Source organism: Aquila chrysaetos, chromosome 3 (genome assembly GCF_900496995.4).
Source record: "Aquila chrysaetos chrysaetos chromosome 3, bAquChr1.4, whole genome shotgun sequence".
Lineage (NCBI taxonomy): Eukaryota > Metazoa > Chordata > Aves > Accipitriformes > Accipitridae > Aquila > Aquila chrysaetos.
In genome coordinates this window covers 72,501,313-72,521,029 of record NC_044006.1, presented here as the reverse complement: position 1 = coordinate 72,521,029, position 19,717 = coordinate 72,501,313, and the positions used below count along the sequence as shown (strand labels likewise).

Genomic DNA, 19,717 nt, shown 5'->3' with positions numbered 1-19,717 from the left:
TGCTTTTACACCATGTTGATAACAGGCCACAATGTAAATTTTTGTGTAATCCTTTGAAAATTTCCATTTTGCTATTCCTATAAAATTTTGCTTAATCTTTCAAATTTTCAACAGCCTCATAACAGGAAAAAAAAAGCACTCAAGTTAAAAGCCTTCTTTTTATAGCATTAAATATATTCCTTTCCCATCATCATTTGGGAAACCAATGTGAAATTTCACATACTATTTCTCTTTGCTGTCTGAATCAGTTCAACATAAAAATGTTCATTGCCCTAACTTTTTGCAGCTGCTTATTCCTTTCACTTTTGCTTTGCTCTTGTTTTCTTTGGTGATCTGGTGCTGGCTGAAGGCCTACGACTGAACTGGTGTCATCTAATAATGCAACATTATGATAATGTCATTTGCAGCATAGTGTTTATTGTTTTTTATTATTATTGACATTGTTATTGACATTCCACAGGTGTGTATAAATTTGTTATACTCCTCGATGCCCAATTAAATGTGGACAGCTGTCACGAGGACGGGCCATTAAAACGTGTGCAATTCCTGACATTTAGAGATGTTTACATATTGCTAAAACAACAAATGTGTTGGTAAGCAGTTATACAAACTTAGAGAGCTCACAGGGACAGATAAAGATAAGGGCAGAAGTAACATGATTTCTTAAAACAGAGAGAACTCAGTGAACTTTGATAAATTTGGTCTCATAGCCAAGTCACTGGATGGTGATTTGTCTTAAGCTTGGCTTTCCACACGATTTGGCCAAATCATTAAACTGTTCTTGCTCGTAGTTTTTAAAATTGAAGGACAAATTTGATAATATCTGTGGACTGCTTAAGTATCACAATAAATAATGAAGACAGTTGCTAATGGCATCTAGGGTAAGTTTAAGTGTATGGCATTAACTAATGTCACCTTCATGGTGGTAATCAGACAAATACGGGGCAAAGCAGTCCCTAAAAATGACAGTTTGGAGTTTATAAGAAAGAAAACTCCATTCTTACATAAACAGGAGAAAAGGAATATATATGGTGTAATGGCAGAACACTTGAGATTATATTAAAAGAAAACAGAGTGTTACTCTTACTAGAAATTTTAAGACATACACAAATGTTATCATATTTTCAATTTATACTGGACTTGTAACAGCTTCCCAGAGTGGCAAGAAAATTATCTTCTTCTGAAAGTGTAGGAATAAGTTTTAAAAGAAAGGACTCATGAATCTAAAAGTAGTATTTTGCCACCTAGTGACTAGAAAATGAAAATCAACCGTGAAGAGAATTAGCAGAAGGGACTAGCCTTTCATCAGGGAGAGCCAGCTCTGGATTGGCAATTATCTGAGATTCTCTTAGAACCTGGTAAACAGAAATCACATTCAATCATGCCTTAACTGCCAGCATACACTGAAGGGTCCTTGCATCAGAAGGTACCATCATCAAATACGTTAAAATGATAGCTCCAGAAATTCCCTCTACACTCCAGTAACCGTTTCTTCACTCTCTGTATAACAACCAGAGTTTAGAACTAAGCCATACTGCAAACCAGAACTGAAAACAAGCATACACACAATTCTCTATGTAACAGTACTTCCATCTACATCTGGCAGTAACAAAATTAAGACTTCTGTCATATTTCTTGATGGATGGAATTCACGGACATCATTCCTGTCACCCAAAATAAGACTGTAGCTTTCTCTGAATAGGCATTTGTTTTGTTTTAGCTGTAACTTGAGGCATGATACTGACCAGGCCCATCAGAATGTTTTATTGTAGATAACACCATTCCTGCTGATATGATCCCAGGTGTGACAATCCAGAAATTTATTGTAATTTGATACCAAATTCTGTATAGAAACAGACTTTCTGGCAGTATAAAAAAATTCCCTTTGCTATCAGTATAATTTTATTTACTTGATCATTGTGACAGCATTAACTGCCTTCACTCCAGTTCTTTTTGGATTTGTGTTAGGCAGCACTGATTCTGTTGATAGTGGGTTTTTTCCCCAATATTTGAGAGAACTCTGTCAGATGGCATTGAGAAAAACGGAGGGGTGTGAAGGCAGACCTAGCAATACAGAAAATACTACAAATACAAATCGTAGTAACAATCTGCAACAACACTGCACAGCCAAGAACTCCGAAATGCAAATGTATGTACTTCAGGAAAATTTAATTTGTTATGGCTGGTCTGATTGCTATTGCCAAATCATTTGGCAATCCTAAAAAACAAAGAAAGAAAAAAAAAAAAAAAAAAAAAAGGAAGAGATGGCAAAAAAGGAAGAGATGGCATAAAAAAAAAAAAAAAAGCTGTGCCTAAATACATAGTTATGGCACTAAAAGACAGACACCCCAATCTTCTTTTTTAATAAAGAGGGTGTGTGTATATGCATTATGATACTGCATTTACATGATGACAGACCACTACTTCCACAGAATCCATTTAGGTTACTTAACACTGAATTCACTACAGTCCCTATCACCACTCTTCCTATAATAAAAGAACCTTCGGGATGGGTACAGTGCTAAATAAAAGCAACCCCATAAATCTATTCTGTACCTTCGGTGTCTCTTCTCCTCCAATCTTAACCCAGTGTCTATTATTTTCATTTGTACATCATGTCTAAATTTAGGGCTGACAGAGCTCTAGTCGTTTACACCAGCTGATCTAAGATCCAGCCCTTTGCATATAAGTTTTATGGGACATGTATAATAGACCTAGATCCGTTAGTTGCCTGCGTAGCCTTGAGCCCATTTGAGGCAGCCAACAAATAGTAACAGTCCCCAGGTTTACTTCCTCCTTTAACATGGATTCCTTCCCCCATAGTATCTTGGCTAGGAGAAAACCTCTACTACTTCTGAAAGTTGACTGGGGAAAACCATGAAGTACCATCTTATATTTGAGAGGTGCAATTTCTTTCCCAGGACTTACTTGCCACAGAACTAGATGACACACAAATATATCTTCTGGTACAGTTACTGTGCATCTCTGGCCCAGCCTAGTCATTCCATTTTGAAAATTAAACAGCAGACATGATTCCAATATGAATGTAGTATGTCACTAAAAAGTACATAAAAATGTCTTCTTCGAACAACAAACAAAAGGTTATCTAAACTGTACTGTCATTCACCAACCACAGTCAATTCTTCTTAAATTAGTATTTACTACAATGGCATTAGGAACAAGAAGGGTGGAGCATTGAGCATGACGCAGTAGAATTATTGCAAAACTCATATTTCAAACTCCAAATCTGCTGACAGAGGAAAAATCACTAAAGTGACAGTCACTGGAGAACAGTAATATATAAAACAAGACAACGTCATTTTGATTTGATCTGGACAAAGATGAAAAACCTGCATCTGCCTCTCCAATGACACAGAACAGATTTTTCCTGTTGGCATTCTATTTTACATATATTCTCAAAATATGTTTTTCAGATACCAAGCACAGTCATCAATCTACTCTTTGCAATAAAAGCCTCCGCTGGAGACAGATGAAATGACAGAACACATCTGAGGATACAGCAAGTTCAGCCAATAGATAGAACAACACTGGCATCTAAGGAGTTCAAGGTTAAGTCCCTTTCTGGAATTAAACAGCAAATGGTACCAGAGTCCAAGCAGGAACTGGGAACAATGCCATGACCGATGCTCTGTTTTTCCTCTATAGTGATCTAAAAATAACCTTTTTGGATGTCTGATGAGAAAAACACCAGCCTGTAAAGCCATGGATACGTATTTCACCACTCCTTTAGCCAAAACCAAGGAACCTAAGATGGAAGAGAGGATCCAAAACAAATCAATTCAGACACATTCACTGGAGTACTTCTGTGTTTTCTTTTTTCCACAGTTCTAGTCTCAGAGAAGAAAAACCATCATAAAGGAGCTTAGCCTTAAGTCACGTTGCCAGATTATAGGTTGTGAGTTTCAGCACTATTGTGTATACTACAGCACTTCTCCTTAAACAGCATATAAAGAAAAAGGACACCTTCTCACATCAGCCTCATAAGCCCAAACAATGATGACTAAAAGCCTTTCATTTCTAAGTCACTTGTTTGAACCTAGCGGAGCTCACTCTGAAAGACAGACAAGAGGTACCTTCCCTTCTCGTTCAGCTTCCAACTCTTAGTGTTCTTGGTTTTGAGGCAGAATCCCAGACTACCAAAATCAGCAGCAATGACTGCAATTATATCCAAGGTATCTGTTTGAAAAGAACTTCTCTCCAGTGCTTTCACAGGTTGTGTTTCCTCTTCTAAGTGTATGTGTTGATGTAGGAAGAAACAAAACACAAAAAAACAACACACCACTACTCCACTCTGAAGTCTCTCCCAAAGGACAATTTCAATGGCAAGCACAAGAACTTATGCCATGAAGAGATTTCAAAATAACAAAACAATTCTCAGGCTGTATTTATTTACACTTAGGAATGTAGCCAAAGAGGACCAAATCAAATAATCTAATATTTAAAACAAAAAAACTGAAAACAAAATCAACATTTTACTTTTCCCACCTGTAGACAGCATTATCTGTACTTAAATACAGCTTAAATACAAATCAATTTACATAATGACTCTCACCATAGGAAGCTGACTAAAGGATTTATGAATGTGGCCAAATTGTGAAATGAAAACATGAAAAACATCATTCCACCATTTTCAATCTCACACTGAACTTCACTTCATAGTTTATATTAAGACCAAAACTGATAAAACATTCATAAAAGACCAGAGTTGTCATCAAACCCAAAGATGATGAAGACATCTTGGCAACAGACAAGAACAGAACGATATGGTAATCAAAGCAGCATGGACATTTTGTGCCACTATTATTCCATCACTATATCCTGGTATCAAGTTATTTTGAAAAAAGGCAGTAAGATGCAGTGCCTGCTCTTATTTTTACCTGTGGAATACTAAAATTTACATTTCAAAACCAAAATGGAGAGCCACAATCATTTTTCAGAAAAGGTAATCTTTCTCTTCTAAGTAAACACTTTCTCTAAAGAAAAACTAGAAGATGATGACCAAGATTAAAGTGAAGCGGTTGATAGATGCAGTTGATAGATGATTCAGCTGCTTCCCGGAAAATCATTTCCAGTTATAACATGTTCAAGTCAGCTCAGGATTTTTAATTCTTTGTTCTGTAAGACGAATATATAATTTTGGTGATAAAAAATAAATGCAATATCCTGACAGCTACAAGGAGGTAAATTCCAGCAAGCTGTGTGCAAGTCTGGCCACTCTTACAGCACCACTCTGCATGACAGTAAGCCAAATGCTCAGCTCAAGACTATTGAAAGGGAACATCTCCCTCCTGCTCCCAGCTGTGTGCTTTTGGACATATCCCATGCTGTTACCAGTAAGTGCTGGACTCCTCTGTGTGCTGCTTTATCTTTCTACGGCAGTAGAAAACAAGCCCAGTAAGCAAATAAGTATGGATGGTTTTCTATTGCATTGGGTAATTAAGCATCTTGGGGAAGGATCTGACAGTCATCAGCGCTGGCAGATGAGGGAAAGGACTGGAAAGAAGAATGGGCAATAGCAAAGTCAGAATTCTCCCTTTGGGTGGCAAGGAACCATTGCCAGCCTAAAGCTGGCTTTGCCACTAACTTGTCATGTGGCATTGGTCATATGCCTTAACCACAGCTTATTTATCCACTTGAAAATGAGCACATTTGCCACCTTCCTCACGAAAATGTGGTGAGAGCTGAAGTTTGGAACTGCCAATGAACATGAAAAAGACAAATTATTATTACTGCATTTTCATATGTGTAACTGTTTTGGGTTTGTGTGGCGGGGTTTTCGTAGCGGGGGAAGGGGCTGCAGGGGTGGCTCCTGTGAGAAGCTGCTAGAAGCTCCCCCGGCTCCAAGTCAGACCCGCCTCTGGCCAAGGCTGACCCCACCAGAGACAGTGGTAGCGCCTCTGGGATAATATATTTAAGAAGGGGAACCTGCAGTGTGGGAGGAGACTGGAATGTGAGTAAAACCCCTGTGCAGATACCGAGGTCAGTGAAGGATGGGGAGGAGGTGTGCCGGAGGAGGGGATGCCCCTGCAGTCCGTGGGGAGATGGCAGGCTGTCCCCCCGCAGCCCATGGAGAGGAGTGGGGGAGCAGATGCCCACCTGCAGCCCGGGGAGGACCCCATGCTGGAGCAGGGGATGCCCCTGAAGATGGCCATGGCTCCACGGGAAAGCCTGCGCTGGAGCAGGTCTGTGCCTGAAGATCGGCCCGCAGAAGGGACCCATGCCAGGGAAGTTCGTGAAGGACTGCAGCCCGTGGGAAGGATCCACGCCAGAGAAGTTTGCGAAAAACTGCAGCCCGCGGGAAGGACTCACGTTGGAGAAGTTCATGGAGGACTGTTTCCCATGGAGGACCCCACACTGGAGCAGGGGAAGAGTGAAGAGTCCTCCCCCTGAGGAGGAAGAGGCGGCAGAGACAATGTGTGATGAACTGACTGTAACCCCCATTCCCTGTCCCCCTGCACCGCTGGAGGGGGTAGGTAGAGAATTTGGGAGTGAAGCTGTGCCCAGGAAGAAGGGAGGGGTGGGGGGAAGGTGTTCTAAGATTTTAATTTACTTCACATTATCCTTCTTTTGATTTGTTTTGGAATAAATTAAATTGATTTTGCTTCTTCCCCAAGTTGAGCCTGTTTTTTGCCTGTGACCATAAGTGGTGAGTGATCCCTCCCTGTCCTTGTGTCGACCCACAAGCTTTTCTTCATATTTTCTCCTCATCCTACAGGGGCCGGGGGAGAGGAGTGAGTGAGCGGCTTTGTGGTGCTTTGTTACCAGCTGGGCCTAAACCACAACAATAACATCTGACTGACTGGAAAAAAAAATAACAACAAACCCAAAACTAAAGCTGTGATTTCATCATGGTTGAGGTTATAGACATGTGCAGGTGGGGACATAAGGGACAGTTTTTAAAGAAGTAAAAAGCTAAAAGCAAACAGGAAAAACTACATTCTATCATGACTGAGTTCCAAGTTCAATCAAATGGAAATCAGCTGTGTATTTATAATGAAGAAGTTGTGCCTAAACCTTAGCGCTAAACAAGCCAGTGTTGAAAGCTTAACATCTCTCTCTTTTGTGTCTCTCATATCCCTCCGAAACAGGGGCTTGTTATACCAAGCTTATTCATTGCTCCTCAGAGAACTAGTTGGACAGCTGAATCACTCAGGAGCTGAAGGTGCAGTTGATCTGAGTACTTATTTTCAAGGAAAAGTGTTTTTTCAAGAGGCGCAAAATACAGCATTTATTATTTGCATTATGCTAGCTTTCATCTAGCAACTGAAAAAAGCAATATCTCATTACAGTAGGGGCAATACTCCCTCCCTTGAATAACTTACTATGCTTAGATCATACAGATGTCTAAACACGTGCTTACAAAGAGTAAGTCAGGATAAGCAATAATAAATTCACCTCTCAACTTCATAGCCTTTCCTATCTGTCTATCAGTGACAGTTTCTAGAGACTCTGCATGATCAATCCTAAAACTTCAGAGACTTTTAAGCAGGTAATGAAAATGAGGGACCAAAAGAAGAAGGGGAGGTATCAGTACCATGGACCAGTGATTACACTGCATTCACCTAAAACCTACTGAACTTGAATGAAGTCTTTCAATTGACTTTGGTATGCTCAGAATTTCAGTTGTGTTGCAAGGCCTCATCTAAGTAACATATATGGGATATCAGCAAACAACTGCTTTTGAAAGTAATGGAGTACAGGCATTCCAATACCCTATATAGTTTTGAGAAACCCACATTATCTTTGTATTGCACTGTTTCTAAAATACATAATAAATGACTGAATAAATGCCTACACATCAGCAAAACCCACTAACTCTCTGCGTAGATACTGTCCTGTGTTATAGAAGTCAGAAAATAGTTTTACTGCAGACTGCAAACAGACACTTAGTAGATCTTTCTAAATAGAACAAATTATTTTAAAATTATACTTTTCACGTGGAGGCAAGATATAACATTTCTACTGAACTTGCCCAACTAGTATTGGACATCTTGTACATTTTGCAGGTACTAGGATGTTGAACTTTATCAGGCTACAATATCAATTTAAAATAAATAAATAAATAATTACCACTGCACTGTTAACGCAGCAACAAATATACATACCTGGTAAGTAACACTCTTCTTTCCATCATCATTTGTTTGAGGCAAGGTCAGAGGTCCAGAAACTACCCAAACATCCTCAAATCTCTCAGTCAATTCCCGACAATACATTTCCATTCTGGAACATATTTGTCAGATAGGGTAAAGTCAGCTGGGAAAACTTAACAACATAATCTTTGAAACATACTATGAAGGGCAAGATGAACTACTGACAGTTTGGGAGCATTTCTCCAAACTCATGTGACTGACTCGCAGACTGAAGAAGGTTAAACACAGGCCCAAGTCATACTTCCCACTTGTCCCAGGTTCACTTATTTACAGATAGGCATGTGTTTGAAAACAGTATCTGTAGCCTTACCACCTGTCCTGAAAATCTGAGTTCTCTACTTAGTCCCACACTTGGCACTAGAAAGATACTGTTGATGGTCACTCGGGATTAGTAAAATACTTGTTTTAAACAGCAGGTTGTGGTGTTCTTTCTTTGAAAGGTTTTACCACATTACTGGATTTATATGTTCCTCTCCAAGGAAACAATGTCCTGCAACAGACAGCTCTTTCCGTAGCTCAAAGTAGTTAGAAAACTTTCTATGTGCCATTCCCACTAAGTCTACCTTTTTTTTTTTTAATATAAAACTGTTTAAAAATAAAGTGGTAACTCCAGAAATACTAACGTTATTTTTCCTTTTTAAACTAATTGAGTCAGTTTACAGCATAAAGTATTTCTGAAAATAAGAAGGTTTCTGGAGCATGCCTATTTTACATAAAACAAAAGAATATAGCCCATTTTTGATCTAACACCCCAAGTGCTGTAGAAATCACATACAGCGAGCACCCGTTGGTCCTTTACTACAGATACAGTTGCACTTCACTCAAATGGACAAACAGACCAGAACATGAGACAGATGAGCCTAGCTAACCTGGCTGTCTCTGAAAAGGGGAGGTTTCATGCCCTTCTCTCTCTCGCTCCTGTTCCTCATACCTCTCCCTTGGGCCACTTTTAGCACCCTTCATCTGTCAACAACCGTGAACAAAATCAGTTGGTTTTTTTGTGCTGGGTTAGTGAGTTAAATCAGCCAACACAAATCAGAATTAGCAGGAGTGAGCCCCATGAATCAGAATTAGCGGGAATGAGCCCTTTCTTCTTTGGTAATAGTGAGCTGCCACGTGATACACAAAAGCATTGACCACAAGCTAATTTTTTCCCTGCTGTCGTCAGCTTTGCTTCCAAGCAGCTCAGCTCCTCAGGCTGTCTCACGGCATGGCAATACAAACACCACCTGGCACAAGGAAAGAATGGGAATAAATGTAGCTAGGGAGCAAACTGCTTTTGGTGGCAGCAGGGACAGAGATCAGATTACAGTGACCATGAAATTGCACTCAAAACAAGACAGAAAACAACAGTTAAACGTCAGGAAAGAAAGAAGCATGCATGTTGGTGGGAAGAGAATGAGGAATAAATACTAAGGTGCAGTTAGACCACACCACTGAACTATTCTAATAGCTTACTATCAAAGAGCTTGCTGAAAGATGCAGTCCTGCTCTCCCCTTTCCTACTGCTCCCCTTGTCTGCCCCAGCTGAACAGTCCTACTCCATCTTCTGTGTTGGCTCTGGCACTCATCTCACCAGTTGATCCAATTTTCTAATCTGGCAGAAACGTAACCAAGCAAAACAAAATGCAAATCAGTTTAACTGGGTTAGCAAATGGAATTGACTCGCCCTAGTCAGGCTAGTACCAGAGCTGGAACTGGGAAAGCAAAAACACACGGCCGGAGGGCGAACACCGCTTTAAAAAACAACGCATTGTTAAACTGACTAAGCTGTATTGTCTACCTGCACCTCAGAAAACAATTCAAGCAGCAAGCAATTTAAAAAAAAAATGAGAAAGGAAGAGAGTACTGAAGCCAGGAAGGGATACAACACATGTGAAACACAGTATCCTTAAAACTATTTATCCTTAAACAAGTGACTGACACAACAAGTGGCACAAATACCTTGCTCATGTATTTAAACTGTGGGGATAGGGTGCTGGGGTTGGGAGAAAGTGGTAATAGCTGCTTAAACTGAGGGGCTGACAGTGCCAGGGGAAATTTTCAAACACTCCCCATGATTTCCTGATTAGGCAGAGATCCTGCTCAAGGGAAATAAAAAGGGTTTCCAACCTTGAATTGGTACAAATGCCTAGCTTTGGTATACGGAAATTTTATGCTCAAATACTGGAGGTATTAAAACAATACCGAAAAAATCTCTTAAAATGTTACAGCATTTTATTTGTCTATAAAACAGTATAACCTTACTGAATGCCTCATATGATTTTATATGCAATCTTGTAAAACTGGAAAGTAGTATGTAGTTGAATGATGATGCATTTTTGATGGACTTTTAGTACAATACCGTACATAAATTTGCTAACCTTCCCTTGAGCGATCCTTGTGAAATTCATCATTTTCCCCTCCTGTTTCTGAGTTGTAACATCCTGTTAAGTCCTATGCAAGAAGCACTGGATGAATGCTACTTTTATTAATGTTTTTCTCTGCTCAAAGGAAGGAAAGAATAAAAATCCTATGTGAATAAAGTTTAAATTTATCAACCACTCACTTCACCTCAAAGCCGATCTAGCTGGCGCTCACAAGGGACAGAGAACCTGCGTGACTGCTACTTGGAAGCCAGCACTCGAAGAAACCCCTAAGACCTGAAGTAGTCACGACACAGTGGGGAGCACTCAGCTCTCCAATTCAAAGTGAACTAATGTCCACATACAGAGATGTGAATACTCTCATACTGGAAGCGCTTTTTTGAGGAAGAGATGTTAAAGCAAGATCTAAACCCGTTCCTTGCTTCTACTGAATTTTCCTTAAGGACAGAGATGTTAAGCCTGGCACCTTTACCCACATCAGCCAGAAGAAGTAATTTTATCTATTCTAAATAAATGTCCTCTACAGTTTGATTGAATAAAGAACGAAAGTAGTCATTTTACTGTTTTGCACTGTAAGGACTGAGCTGCCTTTCATTTCAGGGAAAGTTCCTATGATCTCTACAGATGGCCCATAAAGTGCTCTAGAATACTTGGATGTGAAGAAGCTTTATAAATACAGCATTTTTGATTTATGCCACTGCCTGGTATTTTTCCCTTAGTTTACTTACAAGTAATTTCTCACCTGTTCCAAAATCCAGCATTATTTTCATAATTCTGAGGCACGATGTTAGACAGGTAAAATGTTTCAGCCATAGCTCTCTGCATAGATAAAGATAATATAATTTCATTCAAACATTTAAGAGCTGAAAACACATTTTAAAAGTTTCTTGATCAAAATCCATTTCTAGTTTAGTCTTAACATTATCAACATAAAAGGTCAGAAAAAAACTAAGTCAGAACACCTACAAAATTATTTTGAATCAAGATGTGCATAACTGAGGTGCAAACCTTGCAAAATTTATCTACTTTTTTTTTTTTTTTTTTTGACAGAAACGTAGCACAAGAATGTCCTGTTCTAGAGGGACAGGAATTACTATGTCATCTGGTGTCAGTTTTGTAATGTCTTTGGAAGTAACCAGTTACTTTTCTTTTTGAATGGAAAGATGCTTTCACCCATGCTTTTCATTTATTTGACTGCCTAACGGCTAGCTTTTTCTTTCCCTTACAAGAAAAGGTTTATTACAAATATTCATAAATATTTTACAAATACATAACAAGCAGGCAATGAAATGATTTATGAGACCATAATGGTCAAATATCTACACATCTGCTTTATTTCATCTTTGAAAAGTGTCATAAACCTCTCTGAACTGAAGCCCACATATCTCCAGATGTGAACAACCTGGTGCTAAAAAACTACGCATATGCAGGGAAATATAGGAGAAAAAATTTCCAAGATCTTAACCAGAATCTTCGTAGGTCCTGTACTTGTCAGTATTTTTCACATAGTACTTCTTCAAAGTGAAGGGGCTGACAGAAGTCCTTAGGATAATGAGCAAACACTACCTGCACTAATTAAAGTGTGAAATTAAATTTTTATAATCCTGTATTTGAATGATTGTATCATCTCACTGCATTTCAAGCCAGGTCCAGGATCTCTCTGCACAGGTAGCTCACCAGCAAAAACTCCCCAGATATCATAAATAAATAACCACAAAGACATTTCGAGTAGAAATAAAACTGGTTCTTTCATCCACCACATGCCACTGAGCTGTCACTCTGCCCCACTGCATACTATTCTGCCTGGCAGAAATACAAATTCAAACTGCTTCTTAATTGACAAATGGCTGCATTAGGCACATTTCACAAGAGGATCCAATAAATCCAAGGCTGTTTTGTTAGTCAGCCAAGGCATTAGGGCATGCTTTTCTTACAGCTCAAATAAATGGCAGGTGAAGACATTTTATAGACTGAAAGAACTATGGCAAAAGAAGGTTCTAATTTACCTCATGCACATTGCCAGAAAGGAAAAAGCCTTTTAAATCATCCAGGCAATCCCCTTGCCAATACAGAACAGTACTTAACAGCATCTTTGCTTTGCCCAGTCTAGCCTTAAACATCTCAGCACCTGTTGGCCAGAATGAAGTCATTGTTCCCTGTCTCCCTTTCACTGAGCTTCAGAAGACACTTTCGAGGTTTGTTTGGTGAAGGTTATAATCTTCATTTTACAAGTAGACAATGTGACATACAAAAGGTTGAGATGACTTGCTTACCACTATACTGTACAAGATATACTCACATCATCTCTGCCCAACAAGCTAATCTAGGTGTGATTTAATGAAAAGAGGTATGTCACCAGAGGATGCACCCGATTTATATGCCTGAAGCAGACTGTGAGAGCATCTTATAGTGCTCAGTCAGGAATAGACCTTGTAACTCCAAGTCCAAGTCTGTGCATCAATAATGAGATCATGTTCCATCTCAAAACAAACTGCAAAAGGAACACTACACATTACTTTTAAGGGTCTTTTGACCCTTTCCGACTGATAAACACAAATTAAAAAGAAAGAAAAAAAAAATCCTACTGTTGAAAATTTGTTATCTCCTGCTGGTGCCATGTGTCCTCGTGACCATCCACTCCCAAGGTAGTCTTCATTGACAGCACTAAACATTAGAGGGATGTTAGGATCTGGTCTGAATTTACAGTGCCTTCGGTCTGCATTGCCTGAGGAATAACACACTAAATTATTAGGTTACCATTAAACCATCATAACAACAAGACAAAAAGAACTGGTTCTGTCATGTCTTGTCAAATAACCCATGCTTAAGCATTCAACACATTAATCTCAATTGAGTATTTTTCTCCTCAACCATACAAGAGAATTCAACTTAAATATGTGTGCTCCAGTCCTAAATTCTTTCCCACTACACATTAGAAATTCTAACATGCTTACCGTTTTATAGAGAAAAAAACAAAAGCAAAATATGTTAATCTTATCAGAAATACAGATAAATATTAAAGGCAAGATTGCTAAAGATATAAACCAGTACAGAATCACTTTTTAGGACAATGAAGATATACAGATCTTCACCAGCTGCAGTTCCATTTTTATGTTTGATCTACTACAAGTAATTCTTCTCTTTCCAAGTCTAGCCTGGAAGTAGAATGAGTGTATCTCGATAAAGTTACACTTGGTAAAATAATAAACCCATTTAAGAGAAAGTCTTAAGTGTTCTGTTCTTCACGGGCACAGAAATAAGTGCAGAGCTTTCCTGTTCCTTTCCAAGATTCCCCTTGTGTCTTTCCAGACATTTGGGAATTATGCACAAAAATGACTAGGCCTAAGTCTTCTGCAAGACAAAAACTTTTGGGGGGAAGGGTTGTGGGGGGAGCTAACTTAACTGTTGCAGAGATGGCAGCCCACTCTAAGCTGCTGTCTTTGCTGGGGAGACTGTGACTCCTTCCCAGATTTACTGGCCGTGCACCTGCATTTGTGTCCTTGCACTGTGTAGAGTCCCAGTCAACTTCTTGGAAAAGATATTACTCTGAGTGGGCTGCAACTTTGAGACCACTTCCTTGGAAAAGTGATGGCCAGAAGATACTTGCATGAATTATCCTGGCACTGACAGCCTCCAATAAGACACCACCTTAGGGAATGGCCTGGGACCCAAGAACATCCATAGTTAAGGAAGGTGCTCCAGCAAAGCAGCAGAGGCACGTGCAAGGGCTGACTCGGCTGTCCGTGTGCAGTGGGTCAACAGAGCTGGAAAATAACTGGCTTAGAGCACCATCACTGTTGTCCACAATTTTTTTTCCCAAATGACAATATAATTCAAAGTATCTACAGCATACTGAATTTTCTTTATAAAATTCAAGGTGTCATCTTAGGCATCATATCACAGATGCAACATACAGGACCATTATATAGTCTCTTTTCATTTAAGCATGAATCAGGGCCTGTACACACCAGAGAGAATTTTCTCAAACTTGGCACTTCATAAAGCACCTTCTGTTGCAATACAACATGGGGGGCAATTTTCAATAGTGATCACTGCTAGTTGTTAAAATTATTCTTTCTTCTATAGCTGACTGTGCATATCCACACAAACTGCATGCACTCTGGTTTTTTTGTCATGTCAATATTATCACTGAGCGCATATGTGCTCTATATTGAGAACAAAGTGTGGTGCACACTCTCCACTTGGCAGCTCCCTGAAGAACCCACGAATATGCAAGGACCACAAGGAAGAAGGGAAGGGGTGGAAAATGAGCATGCATATGGATAATGCATCTCTTGGAAACCAGTGCCTGTAAGCAATTTCCTCTTTGCTGACCATCTGTTCATATGCCCATGGAGATGATGTCAAAACAGAGAGGTGGTCAGAGCATCTTTATGCAGCGCAGGTAGAAGGAAGGAGCTTCACTTCTCTTTTCTTTTTTTTAGTAAAGCATGTGATGTGATACTTCAACACAGGATTGATGCTTCGGAAGCAACACTGACAAGTTTATCAGTGTGCAAAACAACAGAATTCTTATTTTCAAAAAATCATATTTAATCTCAGTATTTAAGACAAAGTGTAATTTATCAATTAAATTTGAAAAACGGAAAAATATATCCTCATTTAGTCTCCGTTCACCGCTTTGATAAAAATGGCTAATTTCTTCTGTAGCCAGTTTTGTACCTCTCATTTATACATAAAGCTAATTTCTTTACACCATGTTTTTTAAACTTTTAAGTTCTTACTTATCAATAAAATAAATTTTTTTACATCACATCCTTTCAAAACTCCAGGACATGGAAGGTTTTTCTGACCTTCCCTGAACAACACAGTTCCGACTCAGATCTGAATTAGAGTAGCTATCAGAAGTAACTCAGAGCTGAATGCCTCAGGATGCTTAATTTCAACTTGCAGGTTAGTTGTATCTGATCATTTGGAAATCATTTTAACAATTTGGCTGTTAAGGCCCACTTGAAAGTAAGCCTGGAATTACTGCTTTCTTCTCAGAAAGAAGTGGAACCAATGATGCTACTTAGGGGTTGGTTATAAATATTTTCAGGATCACGCTTTTAATTTTGAAAGGTAATTTGAAGACAGTGATTAAGATATATTTAGAGGGCTACTGTGTTCATAAAACATTTTACAGTTATACAGTTACCTCCATTACTAATAATCTGCCTTATAAAAACTGAACTAATGCTATAAACTTAATTTACAATGACTGTATACCACTCATATTTCATTCACCACTGACAGTAAAAAATCACTGAGCCTCTGTCTTGCATAAAGAAGAGGGGAGAGAGTATTAGATAATGCACATCAGAAAATACAACAGAACTGCATCAAAGTAAATAATGGCTGCAGCGAGTAGGTAATGCCCTATCTAGCTTTGAACAATTACAACCGTTGATGCCCTTTGCTCCATTTTTATCTCACAAATGGACATACATCTTTTCTTCCCATTCTGAGCAAATCTCTTTAAGACCTGTAGATGAAACAGTCTGGCCACTAAAGGCGTTGACTCCACAAGCATTCACACATATGGGGCAGTACGTAAACTGACATAAATTGGACCACAGAACTAACTACACTAGCTAAGGAAGCAAGAGCAATTTTTATGCACTTGAGCAACAACACTGAACTCTGCAAGTCTGAGTCAGGTAAGGAAACTTTAATTTTCAGCACTTCATCTTCTCTCCATTCATGTTTAAAAGAGGTAAGTTAAGCTTCCCTCCTGCAACATTCCTTAGAGTGTTTACACTGACACAGCTATATTGTCTGGTGCTTACCGACCATTTCATAAATTCGTAACAGAAACTTCTCCCAGAAGGTAGCTCTAGTTCCTCTTCATTCCTCCCTTTCATACTCAGCCCTTGGGCCAAGTATATGTTGCAGGCTTCAGGATGTTGTACGTTCAATACCAGACTAGTCCCACCAAGAGAAAGAATACTGAAGAGGCCTGCCAACCTGCAGTGACAGATCTCTTTTAAACCACTGGCAACATCAGCCTTAATACTGTCACGAAGCTGACATCCACCCAGAGGTCTGCTGCCTCCAGTGGGATTGTGAATGTGTGGAAAAATCCATACCTAGAGATCAGCGCAGGATTTTTCTCCCTACCTGCTCCTGGGTCCACCTTCTGTGAACAGCAAAGCCCATTTTGGGCGTCATAAATGTAAGCAAATAAATACCTACGTACCCAGTGTCTTCTGTTTTGAAATATGTTCAATCACCCATCTAGGCACCCGTTTTGCCTGGTCATAAGACAGTGCGTGATTTGTGTAACATCTGGTCTCTGTTCCAGCTTCAGGGAATCCATATTTTTCCAGCAGAGACTCTTCTACTGGTTCTAAGGATAACAATAAACAGAAAGCCACCCAAAGATGAAGTGTGATCAGAAACAAGACAGTAAGAAAAGCATCTCGGTGGATGTAAACATACCATATACAGAACTACTTGAGGTTACTACCACAATTAAGACCTAAAAAAATATTGAGAGCTATCCAGTGAAACTCCATTCTACCAAAAAAGTGCATTTCACCGTGTCCTCACATGAGGAACTCAGCTCTAGGACTAACTCATCCACTCTAATGCCTACACGCATCTACCTAGCAATCGCTCTGGGCTGGCCTTCAGAAGAAAAGGTATCAGATATTTAGGGACAAATCAGGCAACAAGGAGTTAGGGACACAGGAGATCAACACACACATTTCACCCTTCAGAGCTGGAAATCGCACTCCTCCTCATAAACTGAGATGTACGAGTTAAGCACAAGTGTGAGTCCTGCCCTCACTGAGAATGCTTACACTCTGCTGAATGAATGAAAGCTTCACTTTGCGATTATTTTTTTTTTTTTTTTGCAAACATTTTTCTCTCGTGGAGGAATATTTACATCTGTCTTACTGACTTCCTTGTGCTCCAGCCATCTGTTCGACAGCAACTCGCCTTTTTAGAGCCCCTCTTCCCCTGCTTTCCAACACTCCGGTACTTTTAAAGCCTTCAGGCTGCAGAGAAAAACCATTCATTCCCACCAGGCCCTGGTGCCCCCCAAGAGCCCCCTCCCCATGCCTCGCACCCCCACCAGCCCCCACGGCAAGTGGGCCAGAGCCTTCCCAAGTGAGCAGCCACCACCCGTGCTGGCCTTGCCTCCCCAGGGCAGCGCTCGGGAAGCAATACCTGAAATTTAGTTACGGCCTGACCTGAACTGTGTGTTTAAAAGTAAACATATGTTATTATGGGGACGTTACCAGAACACACAGGACAGCTGTTCTCCGCTCCCCACTGCAACACGGGACATTTGCAGCCATCGTGGCAGCCGCACGAAACCACTTACCTCGCGTGTCACCAACGTTTTGGCGTGAGCAGGTGCAGCAAGGGGAAGCTGTGTTTTTAATGCAAGTTACAGCCCAGCATCCCCAAATAAACGCCTTACCCCCCCCCTCCCAGCCCGGCGCAGGTACTCGGGGAACTCCCCGCCCTCCCGACCCACTTTGGGCACCCCAGGACGGAGGCAGCGGGGAGAAGGCCGCTCCGAGGGGATGGAGCGGGTTTAGGGGCTGTGGGGAGCGGGCTGTGGGGACCGTGGCCGCGCTGAGGCGCCGCCGCTCCCGCCCCGCGGAGCCACGGGGCCGCCGCGCCCGAGACTCCCACTCTGCCCGCGGCTCTTACCCTCTGGCAAGGCTCGCCCGGGGACCGGCTCCGGCTGGCTTTGGCTGCGGAGGAGCCGCCACGCAGCCCAGCACGACACGGCCGTGCCCGCCGCGGCCCCGCAGACGAAGCCGCCCAGAAAGCGGCGGCGGCGGGGGAAGGCCGCCATGGCGGCGGGCGGAGGCGGGAACGGCGGCGGCGGCGGCGGCGCCCCCTGCCGGCCCGCCCGCGGCGGTGCAGGCGCCTGGCCGCCATGGCGGCATCGCCTCAGCGCGGCGGCGACACGCGAGGAAGGAGCGAAGCGGGATTTGCCCGAAAGCTGAGGAAAAGGGAGAACGAAGGCGCGGGGCTCGCCCTCTCGGGGACTACAGGGACCGCCCGGAGAGGGGTGGCTAAACTAGTCCCCAGCCAGCAAGGCTCAGGGGCAACGGCCCAGGGCTCCAGCCCCGAAAGATGGTGCGGGGTTGGGTTTAGTCACCTCTTGGTGATTTGACCTCAGGCTTTCTATCAGGAAAAACACCAGCTGGATTATTAACTATTTTTCCCCCACAGGTGCCTGTTAATGTTCATAGTGGCCTCATGTGGGTCCACTGTAGCGTTTCCAGCCCAGCACCAAGCGAGAGGCTTTTTTGCTGAAAAAAAGGACCAGTTTAGCAAAGGAAAACGCCAAAACATGAAGGCTGTGTTGCCACGCCATCACTTTACTGCGGGCAGCTTGCCCGGAGAGAGGTCTGGCCACCGCTTCAGTTTGTGGCTGAGGGCATCTTCTTGCCTCTCACGTTGTGGGGATTACAGAGCTCATTGTGTTGTTATGAGTACAGCAAGCTCAGGCTTTTTTTTTTTTTTTTTTTTTTTTTTGTTAGTATTTTTGCAGGTCCAGTCCCCCTTGCCTCACTGAATCTTGTTTGGTGCTCAGCTGAAACTGGGAAAAAAAACCCAAACAAACAAACCCATGGCGTATGGAAGCTGCATCTCAGTCCCAGGTCCAACGCTCACCCTGACGGCAGGTACCTCACAGCCACTTCCCCGACCGGGAGCCCCGCAGCACTTGTGCACGCTGTGTGTTTGCTCACAGCCTCCCTCGACCGAGGAAATATCCAGCCGCCCTTGTCAAGGACCTGGCTGTGCAGTTGCTGTGGGCACGTCATGAACAGGGGGATGCTTGTTCATACTGATCATGGTTCTTACAGCAGCTGTACAATACAGAGTAACTTTCACTTCCAGCAACTGTTAAGGCAGTAGCAGGCAAGTTTTTGTAAATCAGGTTGGAACCATTTAGGTGATCACTGTCCCTTGCTCTCTTCTCTGCTCCTCTGCTAGAGCTGGTGGAAAGGAAGGGCAGACACTTCACTGCACGGTCCTGGGATTTAATTCAAACCCCCAGTCGCTGGCAGTTGCAGCTAGTTGCTGGACTTTATTGATACAGCTTAACATGCACGTAATGCTCTATGTGAGCAGTTCTTTGCTGGGAATGATAAGCAGCGTTACCACAGTGCTGCAAGAGGCAACACACTTAAAAGGACACAGCAATTC

The 19,717-nt window shown here is 41.6% G+C and overlaps 1 protein-coding gene across 5 annotated transcripts in view; it reads right to left on the bottom strand.

Annotated features, from left to right (window-relative positions):
- EXOG (exo/endonuclease G) overlaps positions 1 to 18,405 on the bottom strand; it is a 30,480-nt gene extending 12,075 nt beyond the window's left edge. For 4 of the 5 annotated variants that reach the window (XR_003922663.2, XR_003922664.2, XR_003922665.2 and 1 more), the window contains exons 1-5: positions 18,206 to 18,366; positions 16,737 to 16,886; positions 13,123 to 13,262; positions 11,280 to 11,356; positions 8,127 to 8,241 (exon numbers count right to left, since the gene is read on the bottom strand). Coding sequence is in view for 1 of the 5 variants with exons in the window: in XM_030008896.1 (XP_029864756.1) it covers positions 8,127 to 8,241; positions 11,280 to 11,356; positions 13,123 to 13,262; positions 16,737 to 16,886; positions 18,206 to 18,353 (630 nt within the window). In the remaining 4 variants the exon portion in view is untranslated. Of the gene's footprint in view, positions 1 to 8,126; positions 8,242 to 11,279; positions 11,357 to 13,122; positions 13,263 to 16,736; positions 16,887 to 18,205 lie in introns of all 5 variants that reach the window. The other variant, XM_030008896.1, reaches the window with a different exon arrangement.
- Between the last annotated feature and the right edge of the window lie 1,312 nt (positions 18,406 to 19,717).